At 38.0% G+C, this 20204-nt stretch overlaps 1 protein-coding gene across 10 annotated transcripts in view; it reads left to right on the top strand.

Moving 5' to 3' along the window:
• Nucleotides 1–20204, top strand: part of Micu1 (mitochondrial calcium uptake 1) — a 202000-nt gene that overhangs the window by 143252 nt on the left and 38544 nt on the right. For all 10 annotated transcript variants that reach the window (XM_087185432.1, XM_021259601.2, XM_087185434.1 and 7 more), the window contains one exon: nucleotides 15454–15591. In XM_087185432.1, coding sequence (XP_087041558.1) covers nucleotides 15454–15591 — 138 coding nt within the window. The remainder of the gene's footprint in view (nucleotides 1–15453; nucleotides 15592–20204) is intronic.

Here is a 20204-nt window from a genome sequence, read left to right on the forward strand (position 1 = left end):
GTTCTGTCACCTGCCTCGCAAGCGCAAGGTCCCAAGTTTGATCCCCAGTACAAAAAAAAAAAAAAAATTATATATATATATATATATATATATATATATATATATAGTCAGTCCCCGGGCTAGGCCCCCATTATCCATTCCCTTCAACTAGGCCCCATCTCCTAGTTCCATCACCTCCTAATAATGCTATAAAATTAGGACCTCATCAATAGATTAATCCACTTAATGAATTTAAGAGTCCTCATAATCCAGTAACTTCCCAAAAGACGGCCAGAACCAAGACTTTAACACAGTGATCCCTTGGAGGAAGTGGCATTTTGGATCCCAACTTTAAACTGTTTAGTTAATAAATATCTCCTCAGATGTGGACAAAAGCCTGTGTGCACACTCCCTTCGTAGCATTCTCTGGTACATTTTGGACCAGGCTATCTGGCACCTTTTGGGGTAGCAACAGTTGTCAGCAGTTCCCTTTTCTCCAAGGACTTGTTTACTCCACCTTCCACACATAGATGTGAGCTTCTGGAACCATGTTTGTACTCTGACGCACATCCTGCCTTTCCTTGTCTTAGCTACATAAACCAAGAGTGGACACACAACCCAATTTGGACCAGTCAGAATTTCTTCACAGGAAATGTGAAAATGTGACTAGTTGTACTATAGCATGTAACCAGAGCTCCAGGATTACTGTCTTCTGTCCACTGTGCAATCTAAGAAGCATAGGAGGGAAACGGCTGGCAGAAAACAAAGACTGAAACGGCTTCTGTAAGGCAGTGAGAGTCTTGCCCTCTTTCTCATCCTGGCTTTCAGTCCTTTCCCATTAATGGGTTGCCTTTATCTCTTGGGCTTCCTGAACTTCTTTTTCTGCTAAAGCTGGCTTGGCTTAGGTTTTTTGGGATGCGGGGGGGTTGTTTTTGTTTTTTGTCTTAGTTTTTATTATGTGTGTACTGCCAAAAAGAAGCCTTACTACAACCTGAAAAACTAAAAACAATGACCTCAGAACATGCCTGACTTTATGAGAAGAGACTGTGAGGTCACCTAACCCATGTAGACTACAAATTTCAGATGACTTCCAGATGCTCAACAAACAAATCAAAATAACAGTTAATACAATCTTAATTAGCTTGGTGACTTTAAAAATAAAAACAAGCTGGGCATGGTGGCACATGCTTGTAATCTCAGATCTTGGGAAGGCTGAGTCAGGAGGATCACAAGTTCAAGGCCAGCCTATATAATTTAGCAAGAGGCTCTCACAAAAAGTAAGGTCTTGTCTCAAAAAAATGAAAAGGACTGGGGATGAAGCTCAGAGGTAGAGCACTTGCCTAGCGTGTAAGAGGCCTTGGGTTCCATCACCAGTACTGCCAAAAGAAAAAAAAACTTCAGTGCTGAGGAATTTAACACATGACCTGACTTGATGGTTTCTCCTTGGCACACTGAAAAACTTAATTGGCCAGCAGGGACCAATAGGTTACAGAAATACAAAAGTCTTACAAGCTCTGGTTTTCACAATAGTCATCAAAAGAGCTTAATGACTTTCCTGTTCTCAGGGAGTAAATATTTTCTTTCTTTTCTTAATGAAAGACAAATGGTACTGATACAGTCTGCCCCACTGTGTAGTCTGGCTTCCACCTACCTGTGTTTGTACTGTTTCTTCTTTTTTGTTTATCAAAGCTTTAGTGAAGTACATGTTTCTGAGCCTCAAGCTCCTAGTTTGTCAGTCACCTTAATCTGAATTTTAACTTCTATATATTGTTTTTTCCTCTTTAGCTGTTTGTTTTCTGCTCTTAGAATATTGGCGCTTTCCAGTGGAAATATTCCATAATAACTAGTGAGAAAGAGCTTATTGCCTATGCACAGTGGCTTTCTGAATAGTCAGAATTAAATAACTGATAGATTTAAGACAATCTAGGCTGGTGGTGGATGTGGCCCAGTGGTAGAGTATATTCTCAGCAAGAGATTGGTTTTAATCTCCAGCACTGCCAAAACAAAACAAAAAAAAAGATTAAGCCAATCATTCATTCGTTGCAAGAAGTGAGATCAGCTGAGATTTGAGCTCTGGAAACCAAAGAATAGAATGTTTTGCTAATCTTACAGATAGTGTCCTCAAATGGTAGTTTTTCAGTACAGATAAAAATTTCAAAGCATACAAATTAATGTTTAGTTCAGCTCATATGTGTAAAAACAACCGTTTTATTGAGTTTTTTGTGTTTTTTTATTCATTAAGTTTATTGGTACATTTAGGTGCATTCATCATTGGGAATTTGTGCCTTTACATGATATATCCTGGTTCTTATTTTTTTCCCCATTCCCCTGCCCACCCTTCAGCCCCTCCACCTCTCCCTAATTACAAAGACTTTGTTTCCTTTTTTTCCTTTCCTCATGTTTAGTCCTTTCCCATTTTTAAATAGACCTTTGTTTCTCTCATTTCAGCTATCCATCTTTTGTAGAGCATAGAGAGTTATCATGATGTATTCCTTGAATAGGGTCATTTTTCTAACTGAGCTACAATTGATTTTTTTTTCATGTCTTAGATCTGTGATATTGTTCCTGTAGGAAACTTCAAGAATAACTATTTTTGATGATGCTGTCTCCTATTGGGTATAAACGAGTAGTTTAACTTATAATTAACTACCAAGGGGTTTTTTTTTTCTAACTAATTAGGAACATGTGTACTTATATGATCTGACAGTCAGCCTCTAATCGTGGACTTAAGTCATTTTTGATTTTTTCGATAGTGGGACTCAAACTCAGGACCTTACACTTGCGAGGTAGGCACAGTGCTACTGAGCTACATCCCCAGCCCTAAATCATTTATTTGTAGAAACAGTAATACACAATTTTGTCATGGATATAATCATGCCAGCAATATATATATATGTATACAGTGGACTTTAAAATCTACCAGACTATTGTAGGCATTGCCCTATTAACCCTTGAAAACTCAGGTCCCTTCTGTAAGTGGAAGTAATAGCTATTATGCCTATTTTAAAGGTTAGTATGAGGCTATAATGAGAGAGTAAATAGAAAGCATTTTATACATAATTATCTCACATCCCATTAATTTGTGCCCTGTATGTAGTAAATGCAGGACTTACACTTTATTCTTACAGCTCCTGTTTCCATAACATTTGTAGAATTCTACTTTTTATAGAGAAAGTGAGTTTTCCATGCCCTAAGCATAGTTCTCCTGCCTGTCTCTTTCCCTTCTCTTTTCATAAACACAGAAAATGGTCATGTAGACAGTGGGAAGGAAAAGATTAAAAGAATTACTTAGTTTTAGTTTTTCCTTTCTCAGTGTTTTATTCTATGTTGTCTTCATAAATGACAATTTTTTTTTCTGTTTAAATAGAGCTGAAGTTAACCGAAGCTGTGTGATCCCAAAGCTATTATTATTTGTAGCAAACATTCGTTGTTATTATTATTATTAATTAGGCAGCAAACATGTACTGAGCTGTTACTGAGTACCAGGCTGTGTACTACCATATCTTATTAAATCTAAAAAATAAACATTGATAAGATAAACCACTGTTTTATCATTAAGAAAAAATTTCTGTTGAATAAAACATGACAAAATGCTTTCATTGCGGCTGGGTGTGGTGCTGTGCTCCTGTAATCCCAGTACTCTGGAGACTGAGGCAGGAGGATTGCCATGCATTCAAGCCCAGCCTGAGCTACATAGTGAGTTCAAGGCCAGTCTGAACTACATAGCGAGACCCAGTCTCAAAAAAAATGCTTTCTTTGCAATAAAAATATTTAGTTAACATCTATTAAAATACTCCTTTAAAGGCTGGGGATTTAGCTCAGTGGTTCCAGCACCTGCCTCACAAGCACAAGGTCCTGAGTTCGATCCCCAGTACCAAAAATAAATAAATAAAATACTCCTTTAAGCTTGAATCTTCATTATGTCATTCTTATATATACATAAAAAGAAAATTCAAGTAAAATAAGTAAGTTGACCTAAAACTTATTTGCATGCATAATCCAACTCTTCTGAATTTCTTTTTGACTCTGAATCATTAATATTTGTGTTTTCCCCACAATATTGTCCTTTGGGCTGTCAGGGTTATTGGTGATATGGCATTTCTTACAAGAATGCCCCACTACTATCTGGGATTTTCTTCCAAGCCACTGGTGCCCATTCTGCAAGCTTTGACTACAGGTAATGACAGCAGTGTCACAAATGCTGCCTAAGCAACTGCGGTTGTAAGAAGCATATTGATTTCAGAGATATTAAAATCTAAAAAATCCATCTTAGGAAAGATTAATTAGGCTAATTATTTCACATGTTATCTAACTTAACACAATAATCCCAAGAGGAAGCACTATTATTATATCTATTTTATAAATGAGAAACGTGGCACATGGCTGTAGTCCCAGCTACTTTGAGAGGCTGAGGTAGGAGGGTCACTTGCACCCATGAGTTCAATATGAGCCTGGTCAGCTTAGTAAGACCCTGTCTCAGAAATAAAAATTGTAAGTGAGGGAACCCAGGCTTGGAAAGGTTCGATAGATTCCTCAGAAGTTGGTATGTGGCTGAGAAAAAGAAAAAACTCAAACCCAAGTCTGTCTGACTGCAAATCCTGTATTCTTGCCATTATACTATACTGGCTTTATATAATCTCTCCAGAGAACTGAGCATATATAACACTGTAAGTACTTCCCAGAGGTTACCAACCTAGAGGTTTAGTGAATAAAGACTTAAATGAAAGGACTTCCACAAGTATCCTCCACTGAATACAATATACTGCTTAGTTTTTATTCTTTTGCTTTTTTGTTTTCTTTTTTGTGGTTCTGGGGATCCAATCAGGACTTGATACATGCTAAGCAAGTCTACCACTGAGCTCTATACCCTTACCCCTGCCAGTTGAGTATAGATTCTGATTCCAGATTCTTACTTAGCCAAGTGGATCCCTCTGTGTTTTGATAAAAATATTCTCATTTTCCTAATGGGCTACAATGTGATTCTAATGATTTTCAGACACCTACCATGGCTTGAATTTTATCAAAATTGATGACATGGTAGTGTTTTCTAATATCAAGTGACAGAAAAGGGAGAACTTTATTTTTTTTAGGAGAACTTTATTGATGGATATTTTGGTTTTCATTTAAATGAATAAATGTACCTGCTGTTCTCACCTAATGTATCATTCCAGCATGGTTTCAGACTCGGAGTACAAATTGTTTTGGCTTGCAAACTCTGGCACTGCCTATCCTGTCTGCAGCTTCCTGTATGCTTGTTGATTTACTTCATGGTTTTTATTGTTTCTTTTATTCTTGTTAGATGTGAGCTGAATATTATTGAGAAGTTTTATGTATAAGTGGACTCGGCAAAAGGAAACAGTGCTTCATAGCACAAAGATCTACAGACAGTCATCTCATTGAAACTTTAGGAGCAACTTTGAGATTTTTCCCCTGGGAATTAATATCAGTTCTAAAGAGTGGCACAATTTCTCCTTAGGCACTTGAGAAGGTGGGCTGAAAAGTGTATCATGTGCTCCCATTAGAATTGCTAGGAGAATTTTATAAATGAGGAAAAGACTTAGTCAGCCAAAATTATTTATTGAGCATATGCTATGTAGCTCAGCTCTCTGCTTGACACAGTAAAAAATATAAGGCATAGACTATTCCTTCAAGAAGTATATAATGGGCCGGGGATTTAGCTCAGTGGTTCTGCCACCTGCCTCAAAAGCACAAGGACTCAAGTTCGATCCCTGTTACCAAAAAAACAAAACAAAACGAAGTATATAATGAACTGGGGATTTAGCTCAGTGGTTCCGCTGCCTGCCTCACAAGCGCAAGATCCTGAGTTTGATCCCCAGTACAAAAAAAAAAAAAAAGGAAGTATATAATGAAAAAAAATAAAGTATATAATGTTGTATGAAAGAGATATTTTCAAAAATAAACCGAGCATGATGATGCACACCTGTAATCCCAGCTTCTCAGAAGGCTGAGGCAGGGGAATCATGAGTTCAAGACCACCCTGAGAAACTTAGTGAGACCCTGTCTCAAAATAAAAAGCTGGACGTAGCTTACGCAAGGTCCTGGGTTCAATCCCCAGTACCACAAATAGAGAGAGACAGACAGACAGACAGAGACAGAGAGAGAGAAAACACAAAGTATACTCATGTTAGAGTTAGACTTTACCTACTGAAAAAACTCAGAAGATTCGGGAATGTTGAATATGTTTTGAAATCATGAATAGGGCCATAAAGAAAGAGTGAAGTTCAGAGGACAGGGTTTGTACAAGTAGGGACAACATCCCAGATAGGAAAAATGACATAAAGAAAATGACCTAAGTGCTTAGCATAAAACAAGTCTTCGTCTACAGCTACGAGTTATATTCCAAGTCCTGTCACAGCTGATGAAAGCTTCCTTTGGAATACGGACAGTCTGAAATTGATTGGATTCTCCTTGCTATAAGAGGCTTTTATGTTTATATTTTGTTGCTGTGAAAAAGCATTAGGTTCGTGATCAGCACAGCTTGGGAAGTTTCTGTCCTGTGTTCTGGTGAGTCAGCTAATCTGCACCATGCTAAGCCCACTAGAAATGTACACCTCCTTGCTTCTATCAGACAGGCCTTGATATTCTGATCATCATTTTGATATTTAGACTTACAGAATTTTCTCACTTTATCAATAGTGGTGACAGGTTGAGACATTTACTTCTGTCTCAAAGATTGCTTTTTAAAGGTATTTGACCTAGCTGGGCATGATGGCACACGCCTGTGATCCCAGCACTCTGGAGGCTGAGGCAGGAGGATTGCCCTTGAGTTCCAAGCTGAATTACAGCGCAAGACCTTGTCTCAGAAAACAAAACAAACAAAATAAAATAAAGGTATTTGACTTGGCTTTTTTTTTCATTTTTATTTTTCTTTACTCAGTCACTCACTCACTGTGACGAGGAAGGGATCAATAATGAATCACCAGGGCCAGGGATTTAGCTCAGTAGTTCCGCAGCCTACCTTGCAAGCTCCCAAGTTCAATCCCCAGTACCAAAAAAATACATAATAATAATAATGAATCACCAAACCTAACATAAATTCTGTATCATTATGATCATCATCATCATCGTTTTTTAACAGCCTTTACATCAGCCACTCACTGCCTTGCACAATTTGCTACACCCTTAAATAACATGAGCTCATCAAGCCTGGTATAGGAGTTATTAAGTATTGAATAATAAACAACCTAAATCTCCAACTCTGTTATGATTGCTGTTGACAAGCTGTCAGCACTGCTAGGACAAATAGATTATGGGAATTTATTGTATGTTCACCTAGACTGTAGATCCCAAGGACTCTGCAGAAATGATGGAGCCAGAGAAAAGCAAACTGACATTCAGGGAAGAGAAAATAACAGTTTGCTTTCCTATTGCAATTAGTCCTCTGGTCTTACCTCCTAAAATTGGATCTTTTATACTATTTTCCCCACAGTCTCTGTTTCCAAAACTCTTGTGATCACACATGAAAATAAAACCATCCTTGAACTCTGAATAATATTGGACCTCTCAAATCTCAGAGGAATATATAATGCAAAGCTAAGGCTTTTTCATGTTACTGAAAGCAGAAATTGGATATAATAAGATCTACTTCTTGGTAAAAGAGTTATCTTAAAGGAAAAATAGCTTGAAATTTTTAGCAGTTTCATATGGAAACATTAACTTAATAGATTGGTTAAAATATTAAATAGTAATTTCATCAGAGTTTATTTGTTTTTTGTTTTTGTATCAGGGATCGAACTCAGGTCCTTCCACTTGCGAGGCAGGCACCAGAACCACTGAGCTACATCCCCGGCCGTCATCAGAGTTTAAAGCTTCTTGTTGATCAAGTTCCAAATGAAATATAATAGATTTTATATAATTTAAATATATTAACTCATTGCTATATGAGTTAGTGTATAAAATCATATTGGTACCTCAGCTCATGAACTCAATTCTCCACAATTCTGGCCCCAAACTGAACTGGATGAGAGCCAAATTAAATTTCCCCATAAAGTCAAAATTGAACCTACCCATTGAGTTTGATTCAGTTCTCATCCAACTCAGTTTGCAATCAGAATCATGGGAAGAATCAAGTTCATGAATCGAGGTACTATGGCACTTTGAACAGGATCTGTCACATAAGTGCCGTGTAAGTGTTAGTTGTTATAAATGATAATATATGAATTATTTCTTAACAACTTAGGGAATTTTTCTAACTAAGGTTAATAGCTCTTTTAGGTCTTTTGTCTGGAATTGAATTGGGGTTTTTTTTCTTGATTTTTTTCATAATTCTATACATTTAAACAGATGAAAGAAGCTAGCTGGACTGAATTTACCTGAGATTATTCTCTCAATGGGGAATTTAATTAGGCTTAAATGATCCAAACCCATTCTAGTTTAAATTCCAATACATGTGGATGGACTAGAGATGCTCTACCACTGAGCTACAGCCCCAGCCCATTTTATTTTATTTTATGTTATTTTATTTTATTTTATTTTATTTTATTTTATTTTATTTTTTCTCCAGTACTGGGATCAAACCCAGCTGAACTACATAGTGACACCTTGTCTCAAAAAACACCCCGAAAGAGTGTATACTGGTATACCCACTGTAGAAATCAGTGTGGAGATTCCTCAAAAAATTAAAACTAGAGGTTCCATTTGACCCAGCTATTTCCCTTCTTGTTGTCTTCCTGAAAGAATTAAAAGCATCATACCACAGCAATATATGCACACCCATGTTTTTAGCATCACAGTTTGTACTAGCTAAAGCTTGGGAACAGCCCAAATGCCCATCAACCAATGAATGGATAAAAAAGATGTGGGTTTTTAATACAGTGGAGTACTACTCAGCCATAAAGACAGATAAACTTGAGACACTTCTAGATAAATGGATGCACCTTGAGACCATACTCTTAAATGAAATAAATCAGACACACATGTTCAACTATTCCTTTTTTCTCTGGTGTGAGAAGCTGAAAGGGTAAATAAGGGCCAAAGTTTATAATAAATATTGTGAAATAGGAAAAAAAAAATGTTCAAATAAGAAAGGGAACTAGCCGGGCGTGGTGACACACACCTGTAATCCCAGCACTCAGGAGGCTGAGGCAGGAGGATTGCTGTGAGTTCGAGACGAGCCTGGGCTACATATTGAGTTCAGGGCCAGCCTGAACTACAAAACTTTTGTACAAAAGGAAGGGAAGAGGGCCGGGGATCTAGCTCAGTGGTTCCGCCACCTGCCTCGCAAGCGCAAGGTCCTGAGTTTGATCCCTGGTACTCAAAAAAAAAAAAAAAAAAAAAAAAGGAAGGGAAGAGAGATAAAGGGGAGGGAAATGGGAAAAAAAGAAGATATATTATGTACAGGTACAAATTCCCTATGATGAATGTTATTATTGTGTATATCTAAAATGAACCAATAAAATTAATTTTTTAAAACCTAAAAAATAATAAATTATAGAAACTCTAGGTCAATATTTAATTAGCTTTTACCTAACCAGGAAACAATTCTTAAATATAAAACAGTGAAAAAAGATCTGTACATTTGACTTTAGTAAAGATTGAAAGCTTCTGCTGGGGATTTAGCTCAGCGGTTTGGCCACCTGCTGTGCAAGCGCAAGGACCTGAGTTTGATTCCTGGTACTAAAAAAAAAAAAAAAAAAAAAAAGATTGAAAGCTTCTATACAAAGAACAGATTTAAACAAATAAAACTTTTTGAGACAGGGTCTTGCTATGTCCCCAGCCCCCTGTTTTTTAAAATAGACAACATTAAAAATTTCACAGAGGAAAAAATATAAATGACGGATACAAATGCTAGAATAATGATCAACCCAGTCATGAAAGAAGTATTCATTAAAATGAGTTACCATTTTTTCTTTAGTAAAGCTCTTTTTGCTATCATACTTGATGTTGTTGAGGGTACTAAGAAATACGTATTTTCATACTAGTGGGATTGTAAATTGCTACATTTTTCAAGAAATTAATTTTGCAAAATATATTAAGAGCATTACAGAGTTTATATCTACCATATTTACACCCAGGAGATCAGCAAACAATTAAATCTGACAATAGCAAGGGCTGATGGAGATGTGAAGCAATGGGAACTCTTAATCATAGCTGATAAAAGTATTGAAGTATAAAAGTATTGGGGTATGGCTCAGTGGTAAAGTGATTGCCTAGTATGCACAAGGTTGTGAGTTCAATCCCCAGCACTACCCCCCCCCCAAGAAAAAGACTGAAGTGTTTGGGAAAATAATTATTACCTTAAAAAAACCAACCATTCCAGTCCTATATTCATAGTCTAGACTCAACTCTTGTTCCTGTTTCTCCAAGACACTTATACAAAAATGTACTTGCCTGGCTGGGGATGTAGCTCAGTGGTAGAGCATGTGCTTAGCATGGGTGAGGGCTGTTTTTAATCCCCAGTACCATCAAGAAAAAAAATTTTGAAAGAAAAATTTTTTATAACCACATTGTTATAATAGCAAAAAAGCTGACAATAACTCAGAAGTCCATTTAATAGGGAAACTAATAAACAGTTCTACTTTCTTTTTCTTTTTTTTCCTAAATCAACATTTATTTTTTTAATAGTACTAGTTTTCTTTTGATAGAAATCAAAAGAAGCACAACTAAATATGTCAACATGAATGAATCCAAAAAATATAATATTGATTGAATAAAGCAAATCACAGAAGAGCACATCCAGTAGGGTGCCATTTATAAAGCCAGGCAAAAATAAACCAACTTAAAAGAAGGAAAAAGAGAAAACTAGAATTAAGGTTAGTATGAAAAACAAGTCATAGGGTCTCCAGTATTGCTAGAGGTGGACAACAAACTTAACTCTGAGCTTTCTGATAACTGGGATAAAAAGAAAAACATGATCCATTATACCTTTAAAATAAGACCAAATCAGCTGTTTTGTTACTGAGAACAGAGAGAAATTTCTCCCCAGATTAACAGGGTGGCAAGTTATTTAATTTCTCTCTGCTTATTTTTCCTTGACTGTAAAATAGAATAAAAATAGTACTTGTTATATAGGATTGTGAGAATAATAGAAGATAAATTCGTAGAACAGTACCTGTCAAGAAGTAAGCACTCAGATACAATTATTAGCCATACATAAAAAATGTTATTAGCAAGACTATCCTTACAGAAATCTGTATCATATATTATAAAGGGGTAAATGGAGAGATATTCATTGCCTCAAGTAGGAAATCGTCTCAGCAATAGGACACAGGTGTTGTGAGTTACTGTTGTAGTGTTTTGTCCATGATCACTCATTAATGAACTTGTTATGCTAAGTTTCCTCTGGTAATTATGGCAAGGATACAGGACTTAAGTTGGTGTTCTGCTTTAGCCAATTCTAAGTAGTTTAATCTTGAATTCATTCACGTGTTGAATAATAAAATTTTTGCATTTACTTTTTCTGCTCTTCAAATGTGCAGATGGTATTCTGTAAACAAAGACTGGGCAAAAAGAATTATGAAAAGAATGAAAAATAGTAATTGAACTTAATAGTCACTATGAACAGAAAAATCAATGGAGGCTATATACCTTCCTAGGAAGTGATATCATGGCAATAAAAATATCAGTTGCAAAATAAAATATTCATTACTACAATTATTGAATGCTAACTAGACACCAAACTCTGTGCTGAATTCTTTACATATATTTTCTCATCCATACAGCAGTACATTGAGATCACAAATATTATCTCCATTTTTTGGTAAGGGGATCTTGAATCTCTAAAGGGCGTAAGCCTCTTGCCTAAAGTCACGGCCAGTAAGTATGGATTTAAGTCAGAATTTGGACCTAGATCTTGCTGATTTTAAAACACATATTGTTAGTCACTTCAACATATTGCCTTATGTGGAATGAAACTAAAACTTATTAAGCTTGAAACTCTTTGATCAAGAGAGATCTAAAATAATTTTTCCCTAACACTCTTAGGCAAATATGTTCTGATTTTTATTATCCTGTAATAAGATCATTCATCAGTCTTATTATCTTCCTGTTTGGGGCTTTCAGACTATAAGGTCAACCTTTTAGTTAATTGATTTGATTTGATCACCACCCTGAACTTTTATTTTTTACTTGAGGCAGGTTCCTACTCTGATACCCAGGCTGGTCTCAAATGCTTGATTCTCCTGGCTCAGCCTCCTAGCTAGCTAGGATTACAGGTATGTGCCTGGCTAAAACAATTTTTAAATGGAAGTGATGTTTGGATTTGAAGTAGAAAAGTCTAGCAGTTTAGGTGGGAGAGTGTAGCTCAGTGGTAGTGTGCTTGCATGTCATGCAAGATCCTGCATTCTATCCCCAGCATCACCAAGGGGAAAAAATGGAAAAATAAAAAGCCTAGTAGTTCATTTTCATATTCTGTAATTTCGTGGTCCAAGTCTAATGGATTGTTTTGGCCTCTCCATTCAACATTGTAGGTCTTCTTCCTTACCTCACCAAAAGACAATCAGATTAGTGTTGACAGTGAAGATGCCTCATATTTAAAGATCAGGGAAATTCAGGCTCCTGCAATCTGGCATAGAGCTCTGCAGTGTACTCATCGAATTGTAGAAACAGACTTCAATTCAAACTATGAAATATGTATGTCATGCTCAGTGGAAGTGACTTTATAGTAGAGAACATTGCCTGTGATTGGTTTTCCTTTTGATGGACCTGATAGACAGGGAGATTCCTGACAGAAGCAACAGTGGCGTAGTTAAGATTTCAAAAGCCACCTCTGTCAGATTGAAAAACATAGATGTGTTCAGCTCAGTGACTTGAGATCACTATACAATCTCTTATCAGTTTAGAAACTAGAAATAGCCAATCAAGAAATTTATCATTCTGAAATATTTAGATAATGGGAGGATCTACTCCGAGGGATAAAGTCTGAAAGGTGATTATATGAAACAGAACAAGATTGAAGTTAACATTTGTTGAAACACATTAATTCCAGAAGTCTTTAATAAATGAAGACCCACTTGCAGATACTGATGTCATTTTCTTTTTACTATTTTTTAACCTTCATTTTGGCCTTTGTTCATAATGCATGTTTTCTCCTCTTCTTGGCTTCTTGTCTTCCTCAAATCATTTCATACAGATATATGTAGACCATCTGTCTTTCCAAAAGGCTATCCCTTCTCTCAGCAAGGGGTAGGGGTAGGAGTGAGAGGTAAATATGAATAGAAAGCCAAGAAAAAGCTTGCAGACAGTTTTTTGGCTCCTCTTTTATGGCCCTTCTTTGCCTGCTCTGCAGCCGCCTGGGGACCTACAGGGAGACAACAGCTTGCATCCATTTGAGAATGCAGCAATGGCTGCAGAAAGGAAAGTGCTAGGCTGGTCAGCTTTCCTTCTAAAAACACAAAAGTGGCACAGATGGTGTGTGCCATGCATTCTGTACCACAGGATCAAATAGAATGGAGTTTCTTCCTTGTCATTGGAGTGGAACCTGAGAGATTCCAGCATAAGTGGATCATACGTTTGGCTAAGTAAAATGCAAGCCACTGATTCAAATTGCTTCCAGGCCCTCCCCTGACCTTGGGGGTTGAGTGCATGTACACAGCATTCTGGGAGAGCACTCACAAGATTGTCAAGGTTTAAGATGCACACTTGAGGGCCAGGCATTTAGCTCAGTGGTTCCACTGCCTGCCTCACAAGTGCAAGGACCTGAGTTCAATCCCTGGTACCACAAAAAAAAAAAAAAAAAAAAAAAAGATGCACACTTGACCCCTACAGCTATGGAAGGCCTAGCTATTGCCCTTGAAATTTGAACCCTGATGAAGGTGCTTGAGATAACTGCTCTCAAAACTCCTTAACCTTAACATAGACAGTCTTGAGTTTAAAACGCTGAATCAATGGGACATTTAATTCATACTGTTTCCATTAGCAGTTGTGTGTGCAAAGAAAAACAGCTCTCCATGGCCCTCTCTAGTCATGTTTAAGACCTCAGAAATAGGCAGGACACATAGCTCAGTAGTGGAGCACTTGCCTGGCATGTACAAGGCTTTGTTCAATCTCCAGCACTGCCAAAACACAGAACCAAGCCTTAGAAATAAAGCAGCCTTGCCTCAGAAGACTGCAAACCTAGAGAGTTGCTACCCAAAATCAAATTACAGAGCTGAACTAAGAAGCTTTGGAGTGCTCCATACTACACAGATGAGCTGAATTTTATAACTTTTAAGCCCTTTCAGCTCATTATTTAAAAATAACAAAAATTTTAAAAAGAAAGAAATAGAATAATAAAAATAGGATCTATTACCAAAGGCTAAGTCTGAGTTTTCAAAGAACAGTAGTGAAAATGCCAGCTTGAATGTTGAACTTATTACTTAGGAATCTCCACTAAAAACTGTCTTTACTGCCTTTGATACATAACAGAGGAGAAGCTTTGTCCCGATGGGGAAAAGAGAATTAAGGCCTTCATAAGCCTTGAGCAAGCTGCGGTTGCTGCCAGTGTTCTGAACAAGAAGGCTTTCAGCCTCAAATCTAATGGGATAGAACTGAAAACTCATCCAGTGCAAACATCCGGGGTTGCCCATAGCTGTGAAATCCTTCAGCTAAGGGGAGAACAAACACTCAGTCCTTATAGACTGGCCTGGTACAAGGGCCACTGCTTTGTTTCAAGAGACGCCCCTGGTTGAGCTGTGTGCAACTGCAACTTTTGTCCAGGTGTCAGATTTCACTGAAAATCTGTTTTAAACACTGCAAAAAGTATCCTGTTTGCAAAATTTTGTCAGCTGTTTGTTTCAGGATAGCAAATTAAGCCATAAATCAGACTAACATTGAATCCTGAAAACTTTTGGTATTGTCAAAAATTAATCAGCTCTAAAGAAGTGATGTTTTGACAAACAAGCAATATTGAGTAGTTGAGTTGAAAAAGCCTTTCAGTTAATATTGATGATGTTGATTTCATTGGAAATAGTCTCGCTTCTTACTTAAATATGACTTATAAGCCCCATGGCTGTATTAGTTTATCCGAAACAACATAGTGCAAACCCAGCACTCAGGAGGCTGAGGCAGGAGGATTGCCACAAGTTTGAGGCCAGCCTGTACTACAAAGCGAGATCCTGTCTCAAAAAAAAAAAAACATCCAGCCTGCATGTATACTACTGCTTAAAAGCAAGAAACTATGATGTTGAGAGTTTTTGGACCCACACGGGGCCAAGTTTGAACCCCAGCTCTGCCACATGTAGCTGCATATTGCTTCAATGTTCTCATCTGCAAAGTAGAACTAATGGCTGTGTGTAGGAGTGCATGCCTGTAATCCTAGCAGTCTGGGAGGCTGAGGCAAGAGTTGCCTTGAGGCAAGAGGATTGCAAATTTGAGCCCAGATCTCTGTTTCTTTGTAGTTTTTTAAATTCTTGCTCAAAATCGTAGCTCAGAAATACAGTCCCAGCCATCAGCTATGTTTTGCCATCTAACATAGTTGCTCTGTGTCAAAATAGTTTCCATCTGACTCCAAGAGTGCTGTTTCTGTTTCCCCCTCAGTTTGAACGCCATGACCCTGTGGATGGAAGGATAACTGAGAGGCAGTTTGGTGGCATGCTGCTGGCTTACAGTGGGGTGCAGTCCAAGAAGCTGACTGCCATGCAGAAGCAGCTCAAGAAGCACTTCAGAGATGGAAAGGTAGGTTGCTTTGGCTGGAGGAAGAAAAGAAAACAATGGAACAGCTGCTTATTGCAAAGGGACCAAACTAATGATGGGAGAGTATCATGAGCTAAGGAGTACAACTAACTCCTCCATGCACTTGAGCCCCAAAGAGGAAGAAAAGTGAACAGCAGGCAAAGAAGAGAGTCCAGAGTGATCCCAGATTTCTTGTTCAGGCAAGAGGTGGCACCATGCACTGAGATTGAGAATTTCAAAGGCTAATTTGGATGGGAACGTAAAGAGTCGCAGTTGTGGATGTCTTGTATTTAAGATACTAGGTGACTATTCAAGTGTATAATCAAGAAGCAGCTGAATATTTATCAGTACACTGTTAGAATTAAAACGATGAGAATGAAAGAGATTTCCCAAGGTGGATATTACACAAAAGAAGAAAACAAATATGTGGGCTAAGGAAAGAACCCAGTGGAACAGTAACATTTAAGCAGCTAAGAAAGGAAATCTAGAAGATCCAGAGAAAGATACCTAGATAGGGTAGTGAAATCAAAGCTAGGGAAGAGAGGGTTCAGGAACTGAGGGTTCTAACGTCACGTTCGACAGAAAGGATCCAGTAAGATAAAGATTAAAACATCTGTTGGTTCAGGAGAAATGGAAGTAATTGGTGACCTTTGGGAGAACTGTTTCATTGCAGTGGTCCAGTTGAAAGGAACGTTTGATGAGAAGTAAGGAAGAAGAGAAAGAAAAGAGAAGCAGAAGGAAAAAAAGGCCCTAGACAGCAATATTACATATGCAAAACTTTGAGGCAATACACTCGTCTATTCTGGCTGCTATAACAAGATACCATAGACTGAGTGGTTTCAACAACAGAAATTTATTTTCTCACAGTTCTGGAAGCTAAGTGTGCTCACATGAGCTTTTGTGTACACACAGAAAAAGAGAGGGAGTTCTTTCTTTCTTTCTTTCTTTTTTTTTTTTTTGGTACTGGGGATTGAACTCCGGTCCTCATACTTACAAGGCAGGTAGCAGAACCACTGAGCTAAATCCCCGGCCCTGGTATTTTTTCTTTTAAGGACACTAACCCTGTTGCATTAGGGTCCACCTCTATGGCCTCGTTTAACCTTACTTTCTTTGAGGCCCCATCTCCAAAGATAGCCACACAGGGAATTAGGGCTGCAACACATGGATTTAGGGAGGGAAGGTAGAGACACAAACTAAGGGCAGGAAAGACAAAGCTGGCACATGTGAGGAACTGAAAGGGTGCTAGTGTGGTCCAAGCTTACTGAGCAGGGAGGAAGATGGCCTCAGTTAGGTCAGAGACATGTGCTAGGCATGGAAGCAGTGTGCATAGTTTATTCACAGGGCAGCGAAAAGCTACTTAGGGGTTGAACAGTGAAATGGCATGGTTGTATATATGTTTAAAGAGATAACCATCACAGCCTTCTGGAAGAGTGCAGAAAGGAACAAGCGTAGAGGCTCAAAGACATAATGTTGTTAGAGAATTTGAAGGGATGATGTTTTCTTTTGAGCTGATACAGGAAAACAAAAGGGCAGATAGTAGAACTGAGTCGGTATTAGGGTTTTTGCTGGTGACTACGATGAACAAACTATAGCAGAGACCAATTAAAAGATCAGGCCTCGGGCCAGGGATTTAGCTCAGTGGTTCCGCTGCCTGCCTTGCAAGCGCAAAGTCTCGAGTTTGATCCCCGGTACCAAAAAAAAGATCAGGCCTCTAAAAGATCGCGCATCCATGGACACACACACACACAGACACAGCATTGCTTGGGCTAAAGTAGAGTGCAGATCTTCTTATTCCCCAGCCCAGTACCCTTCCCACTGTATAGTGATTAGCATTTAGCCATGACCAGAAGACTGACGTGGCACTAAAAGTATGCTGCGAGAGATCGCCACTGTACTGTGGCATAGTGGGCATGAAGCTTCTTAGATGACTTGAGTTGAGGTCCTGACCCAAAGCTTTCCATGGTCATTAGAGACAAATCAACCTTATGGCCTCAGGAATTGAGAAGTTTGTCCCAGTTGCTCGCCATAACAACCATTCTACCTTTAAAGACTCAATAACTGAGCAGAAATCCAATTTAGTTGAACGTTTCTTACTCAAATTGACTTAATCAGTTAACAATCACAGAAACTAAAAGAGAAAAAAAAGTCCAAAAAGGGAGGAAAAAAAAACCCCAAGCCTTCCAAAATCTCAATGGAGAGAGAAAAATAATAAAAATTGAAAAAAACCCAAAAGATTGAGACAAGAAAATTTTAAAATAAATAACTGAGCAAAAGAAATAGGCTGGCTAGTATTTGTCCCAGTTTTCTCAGACTTTGTGCAATAAATCTTGTATGAATAGCATTGCCCCAAGTTGGTGGAGAGTGCTTCTCAGCCAGACTTTTTCCTCCTTGCCTTGCATGTGAAAAAGCTGAAAGGACCTCTGAGCCAGTTGTTGACTGCAGCTGAAGACAGAGTGGGGCTCTGAGAGATGCAGCCTTTCCCCCAGCAGGTATTCTCTTGGCTGTGTAGGAAACTTGTCATTAATGAAAAGTGAAAGAGAAAAGTATTTCTCTCCCATAGAGCACTTCTACACTACCAATGCCTGGCTTATATCTGCTGGAAATTGTAATTTCAGAAAATTGATTACAGGTGTGGATTTTTTTTTTTTAGCCCCTTTGATGGAAGCATGGTGTTTGCATTGGGAAACACTCCTTCCTTTTGATCAGACTTATTTTTAAAGGTTGGTTTATCATGAAACCCTAGTTCACATTTTTTTATAAATTTATATTTAAAAGCAATAAACTGGGTGTCGGAGACATCATCCTGAAATGAATAAAGTGTTTTAGCCCTGTCAGGAGTTAATTCAGGACCCAAAGACCTTGCAAAAGAGCTCTGAAGTTAAAGGACAGATTTTGTCAGATGAGGAAAATCTGGGGTGCTAAATTACTCCTGGCCAGAAACTCTAGCCTGCTTTCACAAGGAGATTAAGATTGATTGTGCTTTGGTGTTGATTAAATAGTTGTGAGCATAGCAATTAACTAAAATGAGAGTTAATGAAGGGCCTTTGCTCCTGAGGTTACCAGTCCATCTCTCTAGGACCATTTTGCTTTAAAGGGGAGCCACCATCTGCTTTCTAATTGCTTCTTTTAGGAGATAGAAGTTTTTATTTGGCTCCCATTAATTAGTTTCTGTGTCAAAATATCAAACCAGATCCAAAAGATTGAAGGTCCTAGTGGTAGCATTAAATAAATATTTGCATATAACTTAATGACCATGCAATGCTTCATAGCCATTTTTCCCTTTCTGTCTTTGTACCAGCCTTGTTAGATATCACTGTGTCTTTGGGCATGTGGAGACAGAAAGAAAAATTAATGGCCCACCTGGAGTCTAGACCAGTAATGATGAACCTTTTAGACCTTTCAGTGATACAAACAGCCCACTGTGGTACATGTGCCATAGGTTCGCCACCACTAGTAGACTATAAAGCAAGGATTCCTTTTGCAGGTCCTTTCCTTCTCATAATGCTATATTTCTCCTAACCATACTATTTCTCTAAAAGTAGTGCTTCTCACTCAACATTAAGAGCACTTGGAATTGTCAAGAAATGTAGTTGTCAGGACCTTCTTAAAACCAATTCAATCAGAAGATCAGTATGTAGGTACAAGCATGTGTTTCCTAAAGGCTCCCCAGTTTCATTTACCTCAGCCTTTCCTGCTTCCTATCCCTCATGCCTAATGAGAGAGTCTGCTGTAGCATTTGATAGAATAAATTCATTACCACTAGCTCTGTAATAATGAACCTGCTAGCTTACTAAGGACTTCTCCCTGCCAGTCAGTATAACTGAGTATTTTCTGTATGCTAAATTTTTTTATTTAAATTTTTTGATCACTTTATAGTTCAGGCTCACTATATATATGGCCTCGAATTTACAGCAATTATCCTGTTTCAGCCTCCCAAGTTCTGAGATTACAGGTGTGCGCCACCTCTGTGGTAAACTTTTTATGTATCTTCTTTTCTCCTCAGTTACCACAGCAGTCCTGCTTGGTAAATAAAATCCTCATTTTTCAGATGAAAAACATTCTTCTGAGCCTTATTTATCAGAGATCTCATACTGTCTTAAGAGGTGGCACGAGGATCCAAAGCTAAGAATGTCTTATTTTATGGCCCATAATCTTCTGACTAACCATTGCCAATCCTTGTTCACCACTTTGAATAATAATCCTTGTTCACCATTTTGAATAAACGCAAAGTTTTGGTAAAACAAGAAATCAATGTCACCAGACTCCAGTCTTAGGTTCTTAGGGAGATAGCTAGAAAGGAAAGTTGTGGAAGCAGAAGGTTGAGGACCTTAAATCCTAGACTAAGAAGTTTGGAGATTTATCTGGCTGACAGTGGGAAATCACTGACATTTCATGAGCAGGAGAGATGAAGATAGAAAGAAAGTGATGCTTCAGGAAGATTAGATACTTGCACAAATGTAAGTAACAGAAATGGTGTAATTTCCCCTGCTGGCAGGCAGCAGGTGAAGTGAAGCCTAGGGTTTGCAACAGGAAGATACTTTATGAAGCAGATTGAACATAATTGGTGAGAGTAGTATTATATAAGGAAGAAAGAAGGAGGCTATTTTATATCTTTT

The sequence above is a fragment of the Heterocephalus glaber genome, unplaced genomic scaffold, assembly GCF_053883595.1.
Source record: "Heterocephalus glaber isolate CG9 unplaced genomic scaffold, H.glaber_assembly_v1.0 deba00001497, whole genome shotgun sequence".
NCBI lineage: Eukaryota > Metazoa > Chordata > Mammalia > Rodentia > Bathyergidae > Heterocephalus > Heterocephalus glaber.